The 20788-nt window shown below is 58.5% G+C and overlaps 1 protein-coding gene across 5 annotated transcripts; it reads left to right on the top strand.

Annotated features, from left to right (window-relative positions):
* Positions 1 to 368: 368 nt before the first annotated feature.
* On the top strand, positions 369 to 20741 carry KMT2B (lysine methyltransferase 2B). Of its 5 annotated transcripts, XM_088830713.1 has the most exons (38): positions 381 to 969; positions 2097 to 2169; positions 2408 to 2602; positions 2747 to 4410; positions 4622 to 4735; positions 4829 to 4979; positions 5257 to 5536; positions 5698 to 5753; positions 6001 to 6279; positions 6575 to 6669; positions 6943 to 7041; positions 7172 to 7285; positions 7414 to 7560; positions 7656 to 7751; positions 8169 to 8286; positions 8814 to 8927; positions 9079 to 9263; positions 9337 to 9426; positions 9510 to 9614; positions 9741 to 9814; positions 10403 to 10518; positions 10614 to 10705; positions 10785 to 10922; positions 11554 to 11712; positions 11954 to 12074; positions 12158 to 12236; positions 12351 to 12511; positions 13543 to 13770; positions 13852 to 15148; positions 15233 to 15322; positions 15400 to 15509; positions 18645 to 18782; positions 18866 to 18940; positions 19046 to 19223; positions 19523 to 19630; positions 19748 to 19831; positions 19943 to 20072; positions 20163 to 20741. In XM_088830713.1, the coding sequence occupies exons 1-38, from the start codon at positions 607 to 609 to the stop codon at positions 20436 to 20438; spliced, it is 7992 nt and encodes a 2663-aa protein (XP_088686839.1). In that variant the 5' UTR covers positions 381 to 606; the 3' UTR covers positions 20439 to 20741. The 5 variants fall into 5 exon arrangements, with proteins under 5 accessions (XP_088686840.1, XP_088686842.1, XP_088686841.1 ...); XM_055410752.2 differs by having other exon boundaries at positions 2408 to 4410; XM_088830716.1 differs by lacking the exons at positions 18645 to 18782; positions 18866 to 18940; positions 19046 to 19223; ... (2 more) ...; positions 19943 to 20072; positions 20163 to 20741 and adding exons at positions 16471 to 16553; positions 16676 to 16733 and having other exon boundaries at positions 370 to 969; positions 2408 to 4410.
* Positions 20742 to 20788: the final 47 nt, after the last annotated feature.

The following is a 20788-nucleotide window of genomic DNA, read 5'->3' as shown; positions in this document are numbered from 1 at the left end:
CTCCAGTATCTTCCCTCCACGCCGTACGAAGCGGCTGCCGGGTCAAACTCCAAACTGAGGCCGCCGCCCCTTACCCAGCCCACGCCTCCTGCAGTCGCGAACTTCATCTCCCAGTGTCCCTGAGGGTCCCAGGGTCCCAGGCCCGCTGCATTCTGGAAGTGGTAGTTCAAGCGGGCCGCTGGCCTCGACAAGAACAATGAGAGGAGTCTGGGGCGAGAACCACATCTCCCGGCGGCCCGGAAGATGGCTTTCTGGGCCCGGTCAGGCTCCCATAGTCCCAGTTCTCGCGGCCTTAGCTCGCGGCGGAAGGAGCGAGGAGCTCGAACTACATTTCCCGGAGGCCCTTGCGCCTCGCCCTCTCCCGCCGCGACGCGAGGTCTAGGCGCTTTAGGTGCGGTCTAAGGGTGACCAGCCGGCCGGCCTCGGACTCCCGCTCCCGTGGTGCCCCGCGCGGCCGGCCCAGCCCCCGGCTCGTGTCGGCCCCGCGGCGGCGCTGGTTGTTGTCGTGAGCCTAAGCCGCCCCGCCCCTCCTCTGCTCCCCTCCCCCCGGCCCTGCGTACGGGCCACCCCTCCCCCCGCCTCCCCGGCCCCTCTCACGGTGCCAAGATGGCGGCGGCGGCGGGCGGCGGCAGTTGCCCCGGGCCTGGCTCCGCGCGGGGCCGCTTCCCGGGCCGGCCGCGGGGCTCCGGCGGGGGCGGGGGCCGCGGCGTACGGGGAAACGGGGCCGAAAGAGTGCGGGTAGCTCTGCGGCGCGGCGGCGGCGCGGCGGGGCCGGGCGGAGCCGAGCCCGGGGAGGACACGGCCCTGCTCCGTTTGCTGGGACTCCACCGGGGCCTGCGCCGGCTCCGCCGCCTGTGGGCCGGCCCGCGCATTCAGCGGGGCCGGGGCCGGGGTCGGGGCCGGGGCTGGGGCCCGAGCCGGGGCTGCCTGCTGGAGGAGGAGAGCAGTGACGGGGAGTCCGAAGATGAGGTGAGGCAGTCGGAGGCGTCCCCAGCGCCGGGCGGGGCGGAGGCAGGGGGCTTCCAGGGGTCTGGGTGGCCCCGGGGGGTGGCGTGGAGAAGCGGAGTCTTCAGGGCTCTTGGGGAGGGAAAGGGCCCTGGAAATAGGCAGGGGAGGAGGTAGGCTGTGCGGAGCTGTAGGTGGAAGAGGCCTCTGAAAGTGGATAGAGAAGCCTGAGCTGCCGCTGAGCACCTCGGCTCGAAGCAGGTCCTGCTAAAGTGTCCTGGACTGATCCTTCTTGGTAGTTGGCAAAGCCAGGGCTGGAGAGATTTGGGCTAGGAGGCTATGGGACTGCATGCCCAACCAGTGGTGGTTGACAGCAGAAGCGTGGCTTGAGTGGACGCAGGCTAGCCTGTGGACCTAGGCTGTGGACTTGCAAGCTGCCCCACCCGGCCTCATAAGCTCCGACACATCACATTTCACCAGTGCCCCAGTTCTTTCCCACTAAAGTGGAGAGAGGGGAGAATGGTGGAGGGCTTCCTCTTGCGGGCAGAGGTGAAGAGACATGGGACGTAGGTGAGACTGGGCACTCTAGCAGGTCTGAGTTCAGTTTAGGATTTATCACCAATCTCTCAGAAAGGGCTCGAAGGTGTGGGTTGTATTGCTTAGGACGGTTTGTAGTCACCTGAGGGCTCATGGCAGGTCATAATATGATAAAGTAGTTAATACATGCACATGCACACCCCACTCGGGTGCCCCAATTACCATTTTTCATTCAGAGAGAAACAACAGCTTGAGAGCGTATAGACAGAGGTTCTACTTTTTTCTGAGTTGGACGACGAGAGAATATGAGGGTAGTGGCTACTGCCTGACTTAGGAAGACCCTGTTCTGTTCCCTTTGAGCCAGTGGACCACTGATGGCTTGTGCTGGTGTGGTCTGAAACTGGGGATGCAATTCCAAAATACATTCTGTCTCCATTCCTGGGAAGAGATTGTGTATCTTTCCCCTTCACTTTCCAGTCTTTTTAGTTCATTTGTAAATAGGGGTATGTCAAGGGGGAAGCTGGGGATATTCCTCAATACCTGAGTCTCAGGCTAAACAAGGGCTTTGGCACTGACTGCTGTTTCTCCCCTCCACCCCTGGTCCCCTAAATCAGGAGTTTCAGGGTTTTCATTCAGATGAAGATGTGGCCCCCAGTTCCCTGCGCTCTGCGCTCCGATCCCAGCGAGGTGAGTGACGGGGAAACTCTACCTCTGTAGCTTTATAGGAATGTTACTCTTGCTTTTTGTGTCAGCTCTGCCCTGCTCTAGAGTCTCCATCAGTTACCAAGTGTGTTCTATGTCAGAGCGCCAGCTAGGCTGGGCTATGGGGGAAGCAGACAAGTCAGAGTCCCTGCACTCCTGGAGTCTTTCTCTGTCTGCAGGGCCAGCTTGACCCGTCTCCTTCTCACACCTATTCTCCTTTTAGGTCGAGCCCCCCGAGGTCGGGGCCGCAAGCATAAGACGACCCCCCTTCCGCCTCCTCGCCTAGCAGATGTGGCTCCTACACCCCCAAAGACTCCTGCCCGGAAACGGGGTGAGGAGGGCACAGAACGGATGGTGCAGGCACTGACTGAACTTCTCCGGCGGGCCCAGGCACCCCCAGCCCCCCGGAGCCGGGCATGTGAGTCCTCCACCCCCCGCCGGTCTCGGGGACGGCCCCCAGGACGGCCAGCAGGCCCCTGCAGGAAGAAGCAACAAGCAGTAGTGGTGGCAGAAGCAGCTGTGACAATCCCCAAACCTGAGCCCCCACCTCCTGTTGTTCCAGTAAAACACCGAACTGGCAGCTGGAAGTGCAAGGAGGGGCCCGGCCCAGGACCTGGGACCCCCAAGCGTGGAGGACAGTCTGGGCGAGGAGGCCGTGGAGGCAGGGGCCGAGGCCGAGGCCGGCTCCCCCTCGTGATCAAGTTTGTTTCAAAGGCCAAAAAAGTGAAGATGGGACAGTTGTCCTTGGGACTTGAATCAGGTCAGGGTCAAGATCAGCATGAGGAAAGCTGGCAGGATGCCCCCCAGGGAAGAGTTGGATCTGGGCAAGGAGAGGGCCCCTGCTGGAGAAAGGAGCAGAAGCTGGAGGAGGAGGGAGAGGAGGAGAAAGAAGAGGAAGATGAGGAGGAAGAGAGAGCTGTAGCTGAGGCAGCAGTGGTGCTAGCCGAGGAAAAGGAAGAGGCAAAGCTGCCATCACCACCCCTGACTCCTCCAGCCCCTCCACCTCCTCCATCCCTGCCACCCCCCTCAGCATCTCCTCCATCCCCACTTTGCCCTCCCCCACCACCTGTGTCTCCTCCACCCCCACCATCCCCTCCGCCGCCTCCTGCCCCCGAGGAGCAGGAAGAGTCTCCTCCTCCCGTGGTCCCAGCTACATGCTCGCGAAAGAGGGGCCGGCCTCCCCTAACTCCCAGCCAGCGGGCAGAGCGGGAAGCTGCTCGGGCAGGGCCAGAGGGTACCTCTCCTCCCACTCCAGTCCCCAGCACCGCCACAGGAGGCCCTCTGGAAGACAGCCCCACTGTGGCCCCCAAAAGTACCACCTTTCTGAAGAACATCCGACAGTTTATTATGCCTGTGGTGAGTGCCCGCTCTTCCCGTGTCATCAAGACACCCCGGCGATTTATGGATGAAGACCCCCCCAAGCCCCCAAAGGTGGAGGTCTCACCTACCCTACGGCCTCCCATTGCCACTTCCCCACTGGCCCCCCAGGAACCAGCACCAGCCCCCTCTCCACCCCGTGCCCCAACTCCTCCATCTACTCCAGTCCCACTCCCTGAGAAGAGACGGTCCATCCTAAGGGAACCCACATTTCGCTGGACCTCACTGACCCGGGAACTGCCCCCTCCTCCCCCTGCTCCTCCACCGGCCCCACCCCCACTTCCTGCCCCTGTCATTCCTTCCCGGAGGCCCCTGCTCCTTCGGGCCCCTCAGTTTACCCCGAGTGAAGCCCACCTGAAGATCTACGAATCGGTGCTTACTACTCCTCCTCTTGGGGCCCCTGAAGCCCCTGAGCCAGAGCCTCCTCCTGCCGATGACTCTCCAGCTGAGCCTGAGCCGCGGGCAGTGGGCCGCACGAACCACCTCAGCTTGCCTCGATTTGCCCCTGTGGTCGCCACTCCTATTAAGGCTGAGATGCCCTCCCCTGGGGCTCCAGCACCAAGCAGTGGGCAGCAGCCTCATGCTCAGATGCAGCAGCCCCTACAGGCCTTGCAAACCCAGCTGCTGCCCCCAGCACTACCACCACAGCAGTCACTACTGCAGCCACAGTTACAGCTGCAGCCACCGCCACAGCAGGCACCACCACTGGAAAAGGCCCGGATCGCAGGCCTGGGGTCCTTACCACTGTCTGGTGTGGAGGAGAAAATGTTCAGCCTCCTCAAGAGAGCCAAAGTGCAGCTAATCAAGATTGACCAGCAGCAGCAGCAGAAAGTGGCGTCTTTGATGCCGGTGAGCATGGTGCTTTGGCCAGGCCCCTGTACCAAGTTACTCAGGCTCAATTCTCTGCAGTCCCTTTACCTCCTGTCTCTCGGGACACCTTCTAGCATTGCAAGGAACCCTCCAAGCCAGTCTTTCCCCTGTCCCTCAGCTTCTTGGGTTCCTTCCCTGGCCCCATTTGTCCTCACTCTCCAGCCTCTGACCCTATTTATTCCTCCACCAGCCCAGCCCTGGAGGGCAGATGGAGGAGGTTGTGGGGACTGTCAAGCAGATCCCAGATAGAGGTTCTGTCAAGTCAGAAGATGAATCAGTGGAAACTAAGAGGGAGAGACCATCGGTATGGAGTGGGAAGAAGGCCCTCTGGGGAAGACTGGCAGAGGGAGTATGAGGGGCAGCTCTCCACAGGTATTCCTGGTTTCTCCTCCCCCAGGGCCCCGAGTCCCCTGTGCAAGGCCCCCGCATCAAACATGTCTGCCGTCATGCTGCTGTGGCCCTGGGTCAGGCCCGGGCCATGGTGCCCGAAGACGTCCCCCGCCTCAGCGCTCTCCCTCTCCGGGATCGGCAGGACCTCAACGCGGAGGGTAGGGGCGGGTGTGTTGTGGGGAAGTTTTGACAGCTGTGTCAAATTTGGGGGTAAGCGAAGGAATCAAGAACCTGGGAGAATGGCAGCTGAGTAGGGTGCTTAGGGTCAGGTGGCAAGTGGGTTGGAGTGCTAGGTCTTAGAGCGGACTTGGGAGAACCTGGAGCCTGAGCATGATGGGAAAGTGGGGCCAGTTGAATGGGATCTTGGGGAGGCCGGGGGACCGAGGTAGAACTGCTGTGCTTTGTGGCTCCATCGCCACCTCTCCACTGCACTAGATACGTCATCAGCATCTGAGACGGAGAGCGTCCCATCCCGGTCCCGGCCAGGAAAGGTGGAGTCAGCAGGGCCCGGGGGAGACTCAGAGCCTGCGGGGTCTGGAGGGACCCTGCCACATGCACCCCGGCGCTCACTGCCCTCCCATCACGGCAAGAAGATGCGGATGGCACGGTGTGGACACTGTCGGGGCTGCCTGCGTGTGCAGGACTGTGGCACCTGTGTCAACTGCCTGGACAAGCCCAAGTTTGGGGGTCCCAACACCAAGAAGCAGTGCTGTGTGTGAGTAGCTGGGGTGCAAGCTCCATTCCCACCCATGGTTGTCAGTCACCCAGGCCTCCTGCCCCAGCAGAGCAGTGGGATTGGCATCCTTGTGGAGAGCTTCCTCTCTTCCCCCAGACCACCAGTCCCCTACCCTGGTGACGTGCTGCTCCCCTCCCCAGATACCGGAAGTGTGACAAGATAGAGGCTCGGAAGATGGAACGGCTGGCCAAAAAAGGTAACGAGGCTTGAGAAGCGTTTCTTTACACAGTCTTACTGAGATGCGTGGTGTGGAGGAAACCATGTCTTTCTCTGCTCTCCTGCCTTTATTTTTGCAGTCCACCACCTTTGTTGTTTTTCCCATTGCGCACTTTTGTGTCTCCCGTACTTGTTCTCTTCTGCCCCGCTCTTTTCTGGCTTTTCTCCATCCTAGTGTCCATGTTCCTGGTTGAGCTCAGATCCTACTAAGTCCCCTGTTCCCACAGGCCGTACGATAGTGAAGACGCTGTTGCCCTGGGATTCCGATGAATCTCCTGAGGCCTCCCCTGGTCCTCCAGGCCCACGCCGGGGGGCGGGAGCTGGGGGGCCCCGGGAGGAGGTGGTGGCCCCCCCGGGGCCCGAGGAGCAGGACTCCTTCCTACTGCAGCGCAAGTCAGCCCGGCGCTGCGTCAAACAGCGACCCTCCTATGATATCTTCGAGGACTCAGATGACTCAGAGCCTGGGGGTCCCCCTGCTCCTCGGCGTCGGACCCCCCGGGAGAATGGTATGAATTGTCTGCTGCTTTCGCTATCAGTCCTGTGTGTGGAAGGGTTAGGACTCCCCAACCCAATCCTTTGTCAGTCTCCAGGAGGGTGACCGAGTGAAGAGAAGGGCGTGGTTTTAGTGGGCAGGGAGAACGGGTGCGGGAGGTTTTCAGTAGGTTACTGAACAAGGCTCATGTCATCCTCATGGACCTGGGCTCATTAAAGGCCAGGGGATCCGGAAATCACATGGGGGTGGTAGCAGAGGGGGATGGGCAGAGAAGAGGGGGCCCCTCACCACTCCTGTGTCCTGCCCAGAGCTGCCAGTGCCAGAGCCAGAGGAGCAGAGCCGGCCCCGCAAGCCCACTTTGCAGCCGGTGTTGCAGCTCAAGGCCCGACGGCGCCTGGACAAGGTCAGCATAGCCCCACACCAAGGACCTGAGCCCTGTGTAACGCGTGGCTTCATCCCAAGGAGCTTCCTGGCAAGTCAGGGTCACAGGCTCACCTGAGTGCTGTAGTGTGTCCATGCCAGAGGACAGGCCCTGGGTGGGTAAAGCAGGCATATCTCTCTGGAAAGCCAAGTAGGATCTAGGCAAAAGGCAGGGTGGCGCAGGCTGGGGAGAGGGCAGTGAAAAGTTGGTAAAGGGTGGGGCTGTAGCCCTCTTAGCACCATTGTCCCTCCCTAGGATGCTTTGGCCCCTGGCCCTTTTGCCTCTTTTCCCAATGGCTGGACTGGAAAACAAAAGTCTCCAGATGGTGTGCACCGGGTTCGTGTGGATTTTAAGGTATGGCATAGGGTGGTGGGGACTGTGGTGGGTAGAAATGTGTTGGTTACGAATGAGAACCCTGGGCTTTAAGTTTGGATCTTGCTGTGTTCCTGGCTGCTCCCTGATTTTGCATCTTCTCTTCTCTCAGGAGGATTGTGACCTGGAGAACGTGTGGCTGATGGGTGGCCTAAGCGTACTCACCTCCGTGCCAGGGGGACCACCCATGGTGTGCTTGCTGTGTGCCAGCAAAGGCCTGCATGAGGTTGGATCCCTTCCCCCTCAAGTCTCCATTAGCCCTGACTGCCTGGTTTTTGGGCCCTTTGAACAGGGTCACCCTCCCTGGCCTCCTGGCCACTCACTCTGCCCATTGTTCACTCTCCCCACTCCTAGCTGGTGTTCTGCCAGGTCTGCTGTGACCCTTTCCACCCATTCTGCCTGGAGGAGGCCGAGCGGCCCCTGCCCCAACATCATGACACTTGGTGCTGCCGCCGCTGCAAGTTTTGCCACGTCTGTGGACGCAAAGGCCGGGGATCCAAGGTTTGGGCACAGGGGCCGTGGTAGTGGCGGCATGGAGAGGGGTGTCTCTGAGCCAGTAGGTTTTGCCATTGCTGTCTTTCTCCAATATCCTGCAGCACCTCCTGGAGTGTGAGCGCTGCCGCCATGCTTACCACCCAGCCTGTCTGGGGCCCAGCTACCCAACCCGGGCCACACGCAAACGGCGCCACTGGGTAAGAGATGAGGCCCCCTCCCCTGGCTTTGGAGCTCTAATTAATGCCGCCACCACCCCAGGATTGCTCTAGGCCAGGGCTCTTGGGGGTGTGAGGGTGGAGGTCCTCTTACACAGACAAGATTTCTGTGCAGAATTTGTATGTAGTGGTTTTACAGGCTCATGGATTCCGTAGCCCCTTCTCACAGTCCCCTGCTGTAGCCTCATCTCTTCCCGTCTCGCTCTGCCAGCCTACACCCTTCATCTCTCTTCTGCCCTGCTGCTTTCTCTCTCCATCCTCCTCGTCACCGCTCCAGCACACCTGTGCCCCTTACCCATCCTTCCGCATCTGTCTCCTGCCACTCCTTTGCCCCTCCCCACTTCGCACTGCTCCAGCCTGGTGTCTGGTTCTCCCCCTAACATTGCCCTGCCCCGCCAGATCTGCTCAGCCTGCGTGCGCTGTAAGAGCTGTGGGGCGACTCCAGGCAAGAACTGGGACGTCGAGTGGTCGGGAGATTACAGCCTCTGCCCCAGGTGCACCCAGCTCTTTGAGAAAGGTGGGGACCTGGCAGGGGACTGGGGCCCCGGGGGCCACCGGGGAGTGGGCCAGATTCCTAGACAAGCAGTTGGAAGACATACTCTCTGCTAGTATTTCTCCACTCTCTTCTGCCTCTGGAGCCTCTCTTTACATTCAAAGTACTCTACTGTAGGAGCCCATCTAGTACTTAAGAGAGGGACATGGCCCCTCTGAGGGCAGTGGGAGTTGAGGACGTGGGCCCCACCCTCATGGTGGTCCCAGAAGTACCTCCTAGAACCTTAAGTCTCCGCTGTGCTCTCTGAAGACCTGGGCTTCCTTTTTGGCTCAAGCAGCAGGTTTAGCAGGGCTCTCTGCATTGTGAGGCTTTGAGGCTGCAGAGTTAGGAGAGCAGCTTTATCCTTAGCCAGCCTTTGGAGCATGGTAGACACCCAAGTGGGGCAGGACAGGGCAGCTTGTGCAGCAGTCATGGGCTGGCTGGCCTCCATGCCAGGCTGCTGAGGGCAGCTCATGGAACCAGCCCCTCTGACTTGCCTCTTCTTGCTCCAGGAAACTACTGCCCGATCTGCACACGCTGCTACGAAGACAATGACTACGAGAGCAAGATGATGCAGTGTGCACAGTGTGACCACTGGGTGCACGCCAAGTGTGAGGGGCTCTCAGGTGAGTGGACGGACTGGGGTGTGGCCTCAGCCCTGTCCTGCCCTTTGCCGCAGGCTCTCGGGACAGCGAAATGTTCTCAGTGACCTGGGGCGGTCTGAGAACTTCCACGTCACTGAAGCCATTTTTCCCTTTCCTGCCCTGGCTGTTCTAGATGAAGACTACGAGATCCTTTCGGGGCTGCCAGACTCGGTGCTGTATACCTGTGGGCCGTGTGCTGGGGCCACGCACCCCCGCTGGCGAGAGGCCCTGAGTGGGGCCCTGCAGGGGGGCCTGCGCCAGGTGCTTCAGGGCCTGCTGAGCTCCAAGGTGGCAGGCCCACTGCTGCTGTGCACCCAGGTCTGCGGGCCTAGATGACTGGATGGGAGGGGCCCGGCCCAGCACGAGCCCTGCTGACTTCCCCTCTTTGCAGTGTGGGCAGGATGGACAGCAGTTGCACCCAGGGCCCTGTGATCTGCACGCTGTTAGCCGGCGCTTCGAGGAGGGCCACTACAAGTCCGTGGTGAGTGGGACACTGAGGAGCCGCTGCATGCCTGGGGGAGAGGATTGGGGTGGGGGCTCAGGTCCTGACAAACCCCCTTACAGCACAGCTTCATGGAGGATGTGGTGGGCATCCTGATGAGGCACTGTGAGGAAGGAGAGATGCTGGAGCGCCGGGCTGGAGGCCAGACCAAGGGCCTCCTACTGAAGGTGAGCTCTCTGGGGGCTGCCCTGAGGGGGGCTTGCACAGTAGCGGGGAGGAGAGAATGGGTTTCTGCCCCCCACCACCTCTCCTGGGGAAGACAGTTCTTCTCATCCTGTTAACCCACTCCCCAGCTGCTAGAGTCTGCGTTCGGCTGGTTCGACGCCCACGACCCCAAGTACTGGCGACGGAGTACCCGGCTGCCCAAGTGAGCAAGGCTGGTAGCAGGAGGGGAACCAGGGAGTGAGGGCAAAGGCAGGGGCACCTGGGAATCCAGGGTCCAGCTGGACTGAGAATAGATAAGGAGCAGGGTTAGGGTTTTGGAGGGCGGTGGGACCAGGATGAGAGTCCCTAGTGGTTCTAGACGAACTCATGTTGTGTGGTTAATTCTTACTTGGGTTGTACGTTATGCAAGGTGGTGTTGGGGACAGCAGTGGGCAAGCCATGTTTGGGGTTGGGCAGGCACTGATAACCTGGACAGTTAGGGCTTTGATGGGGAGGCCCAGGGACTGTGGGAGCCCAGAGGAGGTGCCTGCCTAGGAGCCTCGGGCCTAAGGCTTCCCAGAGAAATGACATCTAAGTTGAGAAGTGGAGGAGACCTACTCTGGGCATGGAGAACAGTATTTTATGCAGCAAAGGTGGCACGAGAGGGTCTGACTTGTTTGGGAGGCTGAGAGAAGTTCCACACAGAGAGAGACAGAGGGGGCAATGGCGTAATCAGGTTGATTCTATGGGTGGGCCCCAGTCCAGCACCCCTCTGATAGATGTGTCAGAGGCTGACCCTGCCTGTCCACAGCGGAGTCCTTCCCAATGCTGTGTTGCCCCCATCCCTGGACCACGTCTATGCTCAGTGGAGGCAGCAGGAACCAGAGACCCCAGAATCAGGGCAGCCTCCAGGCGATCCCTCAACAGGTACTGGGCAGTTGGGTCTAGAAACTCGATCGCCTAGTTGGTGGGCCAGGCTCCAGGTCCTCAGTCTTGGACCGTCCTTCCCACACCCCTTCTAGCTTTCCAGGGCAAGGATTCAGCTGCTTTCCCACACCTGGAGGACCCCCGTCAGTGTGCGCTCTGCCTCAAATACGGGGATGCCGACTCTAAGGTGAGGGCTACTGCATGAAGACCCAGGTTGTGGGGTCTGGTCTCTGACTCCTCCCCTCACACCACAACTGTGCCCCCAGGAGGCGGGTCGGCTCCTGTACATTGGGCAGAATGAGTGGACACACGTCAACTGTGCCATTTGGTCAGCCGAAGTGTTTGAAGAAAACGACGGCTCCCTCAAGAACGTGCATGCTGCTGTGGCTCGGGGGAGGCAGATGGTGAGGGCGCAGGCCTGGAGAGGGGGCAGTTCTTGGGGGCTGGGGTGGGGCCCAACTCCAGTGGAGACAGCTCTGGTCTCGCGGTCTCCGCCACAGCTCGTCCTCAGCGCCTCTCTTGGCTGTCCAGGACTCTAGTGCTGCAGCGAAAGCAAGTCTTTTCTTCTTTGTGCTCTCTGGCTTAATGTGGGCCTGAAGCCTGGGAGACTAACAGTTAGATGATCTCCTGTTACTAAGCTTGTGTGGCATTTACCTCTTACTCCATCCCTGTGAGGTGAGGTACTGCGTGGGAATCCCCCCTCTGTGGGGTGCCACCAGCTCACCCTCAGGAAGTAGGATGAGAGAGACCTGCCACCGCGGGCACATGTGAGGGTTCAATGAAGTCACACGGGCTCCACGTTAGGACAGCGTGGGGAAACCTTAGCTCCCGTTAGTTTTCTTCCTGCTACAGCTGTTTCAAGGAGTCTGCACTTGTTTTGATGTGCGCCTGGGCCTGGGTGCCACTGGTGGGGAGGTAATGTGCTATTGTTCTTTGAGGTGCTAGGCTCAGTAGGGGCCCAAGGGAGTCTTTGAGGACAGCAATGCTGGGTGTCAGGCCCTGGCTTCCTTGCTTAGCAACCCCTTCTGCCCATAGCGCTGTGAACTCTGCCTGAAGCCTGGTGCTACAGTGGGCTGCTGCCTTTCCTCCTGCCTCAGCAATTTCCACTTCATGTGTGCCCGGGCCAGCTACTGCATCTTCCAGGATGACAAGAAAGTGTTCTGCCAGAAGCACACAGACCTGTTGGATGGCAAGGTGGGCCCTCACCTTGGGGACACAGTGCCCCACTGCTCTCTCTCCTTTTCCTCTCAGGGAGCCCTGTAGACCCTCAGGCCTCACCCAGCTGCCTCTTAGTGTCCCTTCCTTATTCCCTTACCCTCTGCCCCCAGTCCTTTAGTCAAGCCCCTTGACTGACCAGTCTCTGGAGCGAGCCTTCCCTCACATCCCCCTCACCCCCTCACCAATCCAGCAACCCCATTTGCCACCCACCTCCCAGGAGATCGTGAACCCTGACGGTTTTGATGTCCTCCGCCGAGTCTACGTGGACTTTGAGGGCATCAATTTCAAGCGAAAGTTCTTGACGGGGCTTGAACCTGATGCCATCAATGTGCTCATTGGTAAGCAGCTTGCTCTTTCCCCTCATCTTCTTGACCCTGCCTAGGCCCACTCTCCTGACCTCTCCCACCCACCTGTACCATAGGTTCCATCCGGATCGACTCCTTGGGCACTCTTTCTGACCTCTCAGACTGTGAGGGACGGCTCTTCCCCATTGGCTACCAGTGAGCAACCCAAGGGGCCTTGGTGGGGCTGGGGGCCTCCAGGGCTGGATCTTGTTTCCCAAGTTGTCCTGACCCTTTTGTCCCACACACGCCCCCCCCACCTCCCCACAACAGGTGCTCCCGTCTGTACTGGAGCACAGTAGATGCTCGGCGGCGCTGCTGGTATCGGTGCCGGATCCTAGAGTATCGGCCATGGGGGCCAAGGGAAGAGCCGGTTCACCTGGAGGCAGCAGAAGAGAACCAGACCATTGTGCACAGCCCTGCCCCTTCCTCAGGTACTGCCTTGGAGCTCACTCATTTTCTTCCCTGAGTGCTGCCCTCCGCAAACAGCTGCCAACCAAGCGTTGTTCTCCTGTGCCCTAATGGAAGCCCAGGATGTTTGCCATTGTTCTGTTTGTTGTAGTGGCGGTAGCTTAAGCTTAACTTCATGCCAGGAAGTGAAACGAGAGGTGCGCATTAACTGCCTGTGAGGATGGCAGCTTCTGGACAAACATAGGAAGCATTTATGACTGCCTGACTTGGGGTTCCGTGCTTGTGTTACGCTCCCCACAGCCCCTTGAGAAAGGGATAAGCTCCTTAGTACATCCCAGAAAGGGCATAGTGGTGGAGCCAGGATTCAACCCTAGATCTGCTCATTTCCCAAACTGACACCCTCTCCTCCATGCTAGCGCTTAGGGCCGGGTAGCAGGAAGCACAGAATGGGCTCAAGGACTGGTAGAGAGGTCCTGGTGGGCCCAGTGGGAGGAGGGAGAGATGTGGATTGTGCTTGTGGGCAAGGTGTTTGTTCTGGGTTGGAGAACAGCATGGAGAGAGGGGAACGGGGGTATGGCCATCCTGGCTGGAAACACCGGAGTGCTGGGAGGAGGCAGCAGAGATCAGCTTGTACGGATTGGGTGGAGCCAGGTAATGGGGCGCCACGAGCGCCAGGATGGGGTGGATGCGTTTGATGTGGCTGGGATGTGCAATGCAAGTAAGAAAGTGGCAGGACTGGCCGTGCTGGAGGGAGGGCAGTGCCCTGCGTGGGGCCTGAATCTGGGAGAGCACAGCAGGCATCCAGGAAGTGAGGAAATGACAAAGGATGGGTGAGGGGGGTCACAGAGGGACTCTGAGCCAGGTGTGTGGGGAGCTTTTGCAGAAGTCAGAGAGCTTTGAGACCTGGGCCATGACTGGGAACACAGGCACCTTGTGCCCAGGTCACGGGCTAGATGGAGAAGGTGTGGGTGCCTCAAAAGAATGAAAGGTGTGTGAGCAGAGGCTTTCACAAGGAGCCCCCGCCACCCACAATGCCATTCTCTTGCCTCTCTAGAGCCCCCAGATCATGTGGACCCCCTGCCAGATACAGATGCCCTTATCCTTAGAGCTCCTGAGCACCACCCACCTGTTCAGAACCCGGACCCCCCACCTCGGCTGGATCCAAGCAGCGCCCCTCCTCCAGCCCCCCGCTCCTTCTCGGGGGCTCGAATCAAAGTGCCCAACTACTCACCATCCCGGAGGCCCTTGGGGGGTGTGTCCTTTGGACCCCTACCCTCCCCTGGTGTGTACCTGGAAGTCCTCGGGAGGGGTGGGACAGGGTGAGGCAGGAACTCCTGGCTGACACTGACCCTTCCCTCTACAGGAAGTCCATCTTCTCTGACCCACCACATCCCTACGGTGGGAGACCCGGACTTCCCAGCTCCCCCGAGACGCTCCCGTCGCCCCAGCCCTCTGGCTTCCAGGCTGCCACCTTCACGGCGGGCCTCTCCCCCTCTCAGAACCTCTCCTCAGCTCAGGGTGCCCCCTCCTACCTCAGTCGTTAGAGCCCTCACACCTACCTCAGGGGAGCTGGCTCCCCCAAGCCGGGCCCTGTCTCCTCCACCACCCCCTGAAGACCTGGGCCCAGACTTTGAGGACATGGAGGTGGTATCAGGACTGAGTGCTGCTGACTTGGACTTTGCGGCCAGCCTGCTGGGGACTGAGCCCTTCCAGGAAGAGATCGTGGCTGCGGGCCCTGGGGGGAGCAGCCACGGGGGCCCGGGGGACAGCTCAGAGGAGGAGGCCAGCCCCACCCCCCGCTACGTCCACTTCCCTGTGACTGTGGTGTCTGGCCCTGCCTTGGCCCCCGGTGCCCTCCCCGGAGCCCCCCGCATTGAACAGCTGGACGGAGTGGACGATGGCACCGACAGCGAGGCCGAAGCAGTCCAGCAGCCTCGGGGCCAGGGGACGCCTCCTTCAGGGCCAGGAGCAGGCCGGGCAGGGGTCATCGGGGCTGCAGGGGACAGGGCCCGACCTCCCGAGGACTTGCCGTCAGAAATCGTAGATTTTGTGTTGAAGAACCTAGGGGGACCTGGGGAGGGGGGTGCTGGACCCAGAGAGGAGCCCCTCCCCCCAGCACCTCCCCTGGCCAACGGCAGCCAGCCCCCTCAGGGCCTGCCCCCTAACCCAGCTGACCCCACCCGGACGTTTGCCTGGCTCCCTGGACCCCCAGGGGTCCGGGTATTGAGCCTGGGCCCTGCCCCTGAGCCCCCGAAACCTGCCGCATCCAAGATCATCCTCGTCAACAAGTTGGGGCAGGTGTTTGTAAAGATGGCAGGGGAGGGTGAACCTGTCTCACCCCCAGTGAAGCCACCGCCTCTGCCGCCTCCCATGCCCCCCACGGCCCCCACTTCCTGGACTCTGCCCCCAGGACCCCTGCTGGGCGTGTTGCCAGTGGTAGGGGTGGTCCGCCCTGCCCCGCCCCCACCCCCCCCTCCATTGACGCTGGTGTTGAGCAGTGGGCCCCCCAGCCCGCCCCGCCAGGCCATCCGTGTCAAAAGGGTGTCCACCTTCTCTGGCCGTTCTCCACCAGCGCCTCCACCAAGCAAGACTCCCCGGCTGGATGAAGATGGAGAGTCCTTGGAGGACCCCCCCCAGGGTCCAGGGCCTTGTGGCAGTGGGTGAGTGAGTGTGGCCAGGCTGTGGAGCGGGAGCGAGGTGGGCAGGGGAAGGCACTCAGCCTTTTTACGGTGCCCCTACCCCAGCTTCAGCCGAGTGAGGATGAAAACGCCCACCGTGCGTGGAGTTCTCGACCTGGATGATCCTGGGGAGCCCACTGCGGGGGAAAGCCCAAGGTGAGTGGCCAACCTCCTTTCCCTGGAGGCTCTGGTATCGCTTTCCTTTCCTCCTTCTGACAGGTCTCTTCTCACAGGCCCCTCCAGGACCGATCCCCTCTGCTGCCACTTCCCGAAGGTGGTCCTCCCCGGGCCCCTGATGGTCCCCCTGACCTGCTGCTTGAGTCCCAGTGGCACCACTACTCAGGTAGAGACCAGCCTCTCCCTCTCACTGCCTCCCTCCCCCATTCTTGTCTCAGCTGAGTAACTGACATACACAATTGGTCCACTTTAAACACTCCCTGGGTGTTGCACATTGCACACTCAATGTGGATACAAGCCTGAGGCGGAGTCCTTGGGTTGCAGAGATCACCCTTAGGAGCTTGTGGCCTGTGGCAGAAACAGACACATGCCTGTCCAATGTCCCCAAGAAGTCAAGGAAGGGCTTCAGAACCTCGTGTGCTAGGGTCAAAGGGTTAGGTACCTAGTAAAGCCAAAGATGGGGTTCTAGGGATCATTCAGAAAGGGTTCAGCCCACTTGAGACCCAGAGGAACGGCAAGAACAGTAGGGAAGTCAGAAGAGAGTGGTGTCCAGAGGCTCAGGGAAGGCAGTAGTCGGCTATCCCAGCTGCTGCAGAGGACACCATGCATGTGCGATCTGGGAAAGGTGTACTCTCTGTGCAGGTAGCACAGGGTGGGGAAGATGTGTCAGAGTCCAAAACTGAAAACAGTGGGTGATGAGGAAGCTGGAACAAAGCCCAGGCATCTCACCCAAAAGCTCAGCTGAGAGGCTTGGGTTGGGGGGAGAGTGGGACAGACTTACAGGGGTTTTGTGGGAGGGCTGTGAAAGCAAAGGCAAGAAGGAAGTTGAATGGGACTCGTGGATGGAAAAGGAGGTGGGAGGAGGTGTGGCCGTCAGGTTTGAGTTGGAGACCCCTGAGACAGAGGGAAGGACACAAGGAAGGTGTACAGGCATACCTCGTTTTATTGCCCTTCACTTTATCACATTTTTTACAAATTGAAGGTTTGTGGAAACCCTGCATGGAGCAAGTCTTATCAGCGTCAATTTTCCAACAGTATTTGCTCACTTTGTGTCTCTGTATCACACTTTGGTAATTTTCGTAATACTCCAAACTTTTTCATTATCTGTTACGGTGATCTGTGATCAGTGATCTTTGCTGTTACTATTGCAAGAAGATTACACCTTGCTGAAAGCTCAGATGATGGTTAGCGTATTTTAGCGATAATTAAGGTATGTACGTTGTTTTTTTAGCCATAATGCTGTTGCACATTTAAGAGACTACTATGTAGTGTAAACATAACTTTTACATGCCCTGGGAAACCCAAAAGATTTGTTGACTTGCTTTATTTCAGTATTTACCCTAATGCGGTGGTCCGGAACCGAACCCGCAATATCTCCGAGTTATGCCTGTACTTGCAGAGATAATGAGACATCAGGATGCAGGATGGGGCACTTGGAGCAGTTCTGGCTGATGGACTCAGTGAAGCTGGAAGGGCAGTGCTCTGTTGGTCATGGAGGGCAGGGGGAGAGGGAGTGGGCTCCAGCCAAATAAGCTGGTAATTGAGCAGCCCAAGGCTCAGAATTTCTTGTGGCCCCAGTCCTGTTGGGATGTGTGGATTTTCTCATTATGTAGAGCTCAACTGCTGAGTAAGGAAGTGGAATGAAGTAGACTGATACTGTTTAGCTGAAAGTCTACTTACAGGGGTCAGAGACAGCATAAGGAGGTGGTAGTGACCGTGACAGACAGGTCCCTGCCCATAGGGACCAGACACATTTTGCTAGAGGAAACCAACATGTAATTAGCAAGTGCACTTCAGCTTAGAATGAGCGCTGTGAGAAAGAAGCCAGTGAGAGTGTACCTGGGAGAGGCCTCTGTCTACAGACTGGTCTGTGTAGTTGTGTTCAGGGAACAGAGTGGAAGTGAGGGTGAAGAAAGGCAGAAGTCAGAGGAGGACCCTGGGGCACTTGGAGGCTTGGAGATGATGTGGGTCACACAGCAAGAGTTAGGTTTAGTCTTGCTTGGGGGCAGAGGGTGGGCATATGGGCAGGTTGGCCCAAAGAAGTTATGTGGGAAGAAAGTATGGCCATGTGAGTCCTGCCTCCTAAAATGTGCTCCATTCAAAACATTTGCCTCCATCCCACTCACCCTAGGTACAGTGGTCGGGCCTCAGTTCACATCCTGCTTGAGCCAGTAGCATCATTTGGTGCATGGATCCCTCCCTCCTTGAAGCGCGTCCTTTCCTGGCTTCCAGCCCTCTCCTCACCTCTGGTTGTGCCTCGTTGTTCTAGCCTGTCAACTTTGGTGTGTCCCAGGACCCTGGCCTTGACTTCTCTATCTGCGCTTACTCCTGAGTGCTCTTGTCTGTCTTCCTGGCTCTAAATCCCATCTCTAATTCTGATAGCTCCCAAATCGCTAGCCAGGCTCCTGTATCCTGCTGCCTGCCATCTCTGCCACAAGTTGAAAGGGGAGGTGTTCTAAGCGGGATCTCTGACTCAGTGTCCTAAACTGAGTTCTGGACTTTGACTGCAAACTCGTTTCTCCCTTACCTTTACTTCCTCGGTCAGTGGCCTTTGTAGCCTTCCAGCTGTTTAGACTCCACACCTGAAGTTGTCCTTGACTCTCCTCTTTCTCATATCCACATCACCCATGTTAGCTAGGCCTGGCTGTTCTAGCTTTAAATTCTTTAGCCCTTGAGAAGTCCCTCGTAGTGTACATATACTTGATTCTGTGAGTATGGGCTTTTTATAATACTATATTGGTAATCTTTACAGAAATGGGATGTACATAAAAAAATTGTTGTTTAGTCAATAAGTCATGTCTACCTCTTTTGCGACCCCATGGACTGTACTCCAGCAGGCTCCTGTGTCCATGGAATTTTCCAGACAAGAATACTGGAGTGGGTTGCCGTTTCCTTCTCCAGAGGATCATCCCGACCCAGGGATCTAACACGCATCTCCTGCTTGGCAGGCAGATTCTTTACCACTGAGCCACCAGGGAAGCCCATTTAAAAAAACACATGTGCAAAATAGTTCTCCAGTATTTTACATTTTGTGTGGGATTCAGAAGAATGAGGAGCAGATGGGCATTTGTGATAGACTGAGTGAGCTGTGAACACATCCTACAGAAAAGGGACTGTAGGCCCTTTAGAAGAAATAATGATCATTCTGTAGGATTCATTGGGCAAATATTGCAAGAGGAAGGCCATTAAATCTAGTAACTGTGCTTATACCCGAGGAGGAAGGGAAGGCAGAGGGGAGCCAGGGACGTTTGAGTCAAGGAAGGGTGACCCTCCCCAACTCTGATCTGCTCCCTGGGACCAGGTGAGGCTTCAAGCTCCGAGGAAGAGCCTCCATCCCCAGAGGACAAAGAGAACCAGGCCCCTAAACGGGCTGGCCCACACCTGCGTTTCGAGATAAGCAGTGAGGATGGGTTCAGCGTGGAGGCAGAGAGCTTGGAAGGTGAGTTGGGGATAGCGTTGACAGGGAGGGGAGATGTTCCTTTGAACATTATCGTGAGAGCTCTGGCCCTGCCCTCTCCCCAGGGGCATGGAGAACTCTGATTGAGAAGGTGCAAGAGGCCCGAGGGCATGCCCGGCTCAGACATCTCTCCTTCAGTGGTAACTGAGGGGGGTCCACAGGGATGCTGGGAGCTGGGATCACTCCCAGTTGACAGGATGGGCCTCCGACATGACCAGTGTGTCCTCACCGTTGACTCTCCCCAGGAATGAGTGGGGCAAGGCTCCTGGGAATCCACCACGATGCTGTCATCTTCCTGGCAGAGCAGCTGCCCGGGGCTCAGCGCTGCCAGCACTACAAGTTCCGCTACCACCAGCAGGGAGAGGGCCAGGAGGAGCCACCCCTGAATCCCCATGGGGCAGCCCGTGCTGAGGTCTATCTCCGGTGAGAGGTCTGGGGTGTGGCACCTGGGTCTGGGTAGCCTAGAGTTCTCAAGGGTGGGAATTTAGTCTGCACAGATTGGAAACTGAGGTCTGAGGAGAAGACACTAGGCTACTCCAGAAGGTGTTTCTGGAGACCACATCAGAAGAATGAACCCCGTTTCTTCCCTTTTGCTGTGTCTTCAATAGTAGCAGTATTCTTCCTGCCCCACCAGCAGCAGGCCCAGGCCAAAGAATAGATGGGTAGCATCTTCCTGAAAGAATGGCTACGAACCTCCCTCCTTTCCTCCCTCCCACCTGCAGCAAGTGCACCTTTGACATGTTCAACTTCCTGGCCTCCCAGCACCGGGTGCTTCCTGAGGGAGCCACCTGTGACGAGGAAGAGGACGAGGTGCAGCTCAGGTCAACCAGGTATGAGGGGCAGGCCAGGGTGCTGGGGGTGGTCTGGAAGGGCCCAAAAGAGGGTAATCAGGGCAAGAGAAGTCATTTCTGGGTACCAGCCTGTGTGACACTGCCATCCCCCACCAGACGTGCCACCAGTCTGGAGCTGCCCATGGCCATGCGCTTTCGCCACCTCAAGAAGACATCCAAAGAGGCTGTGGGTGTCTACAGGTTCGTGGGGTTGTGGGGAGGATGCCCCTTGGGTGGACAGGCAGGTGCCCTGGTCAAGGGCTGCCTTGGTTCTGTCCCCCTGACCTCCCCCTTGCCCATCCTACCCTGCAGATCTGCCATCCATGGGCGGGGCCTGTTCTGTAAGCGCAACATCGATGCCGGCGAGATGGTCATTGAGTACTCTGGTATTGTCATTCGCTCTGTGCTGACTGACAAGCGGGAGAAGTTCTATGACGGGAAGGTAGGCTCTGCCAGGCCATGGGAATGAGACAGCTGAAACAGGGTGGTCCATGGGAACGGAGCCTCTGATATCCCCACCCTGTCCCTGTAGGGCATTGGGTGCTACATGTTCCGCATGGATGACTTTGACGTGGTGGACGCCACCATGCATGGCAATGCCGCCCGCTTCATCAACCACTCGTGTGAGCCCAATTGCTTCTCTCGAGTCATCCATGTGGAAGGCCAGAAGCACATCGTCATCTTCGCCCTGCGCCGCATCCTGCGTGGTGAGGAGCTCACCTATGACTACAAGTTCCCCATTGAGGATGCCAGCAACAAGCTGCCCTGCAACTGTGGCGCCAAGCGCTGCCGTCGCTTCCTTAACTGAAGCAGTGGCTGCCTGCCACGCCCCCCGCTGCCATCTTGCCCCTAGTTTGGGGGCTCCCTCGTCCCTCCCAGAGCATCTCACCCTCACCCTCATGTTCAGGGTGGATGTGGGCATGCAGGTGGCGAGGGCCCTGCCTCCACCCCTCCAGCCCACCCAGCAATCGCCCCCTTCTTGCCTTGGGGGCCCAGGATGTAGATATTGTACAAAAGTTTCTAAATCCCTTCTTTTCTATGCACTTTTTTATTTAAGGGGGTGGGATCCCAGGTGGGAACCCCCCCACAATAAAGTCTGTCAATGTTTGGAGAGGTGGTCTTCCATTTGTTTGGTGCTAGGGACAGGTAGGACTTCCT

Source organism: Moschus berezovskii, chromosome 22, assembly GCF_049115385.1.
Source record: "Moschus berezovskii isolate FMDL1 chromosome 22, NW_MosBer_1.0, whole genome shotgun sequence".
Taxonomy (NCBI): domain Eukaryota; kingdom Metazoa; phylum Chordata; class Mammalia; order Artiodactyla; family Moschidae; genus Moschus; species Moschus berezovskii.
This window is presented reverse-complemented; position numbering and strand designations above follow the sequence as displayed.

Coding starts and splice junctions, on each gene's coding strand:
- KMT2B (XM_055410752.2), top strand. CDS start 607: ATGGCGGCGGCGGCGGGCGGCGGCAGTTGCCCCGGGCCTGGCTCCGCG. Junction 12,512..13,542: donor CAGCCCTGCCCCTTCCTCAG/GTACTGCCTTGG, acceptor TTGCCTCTCTAG/AGCCCCCAGATCATGTGGAC. Junction 19,631..19,747: donor GTGCAGCTCAGGTCAACCAG/GTATGAGGGGCA, acceptor ATCCCCCACCAG/ACGTGCCACCAGTCTGGAGC.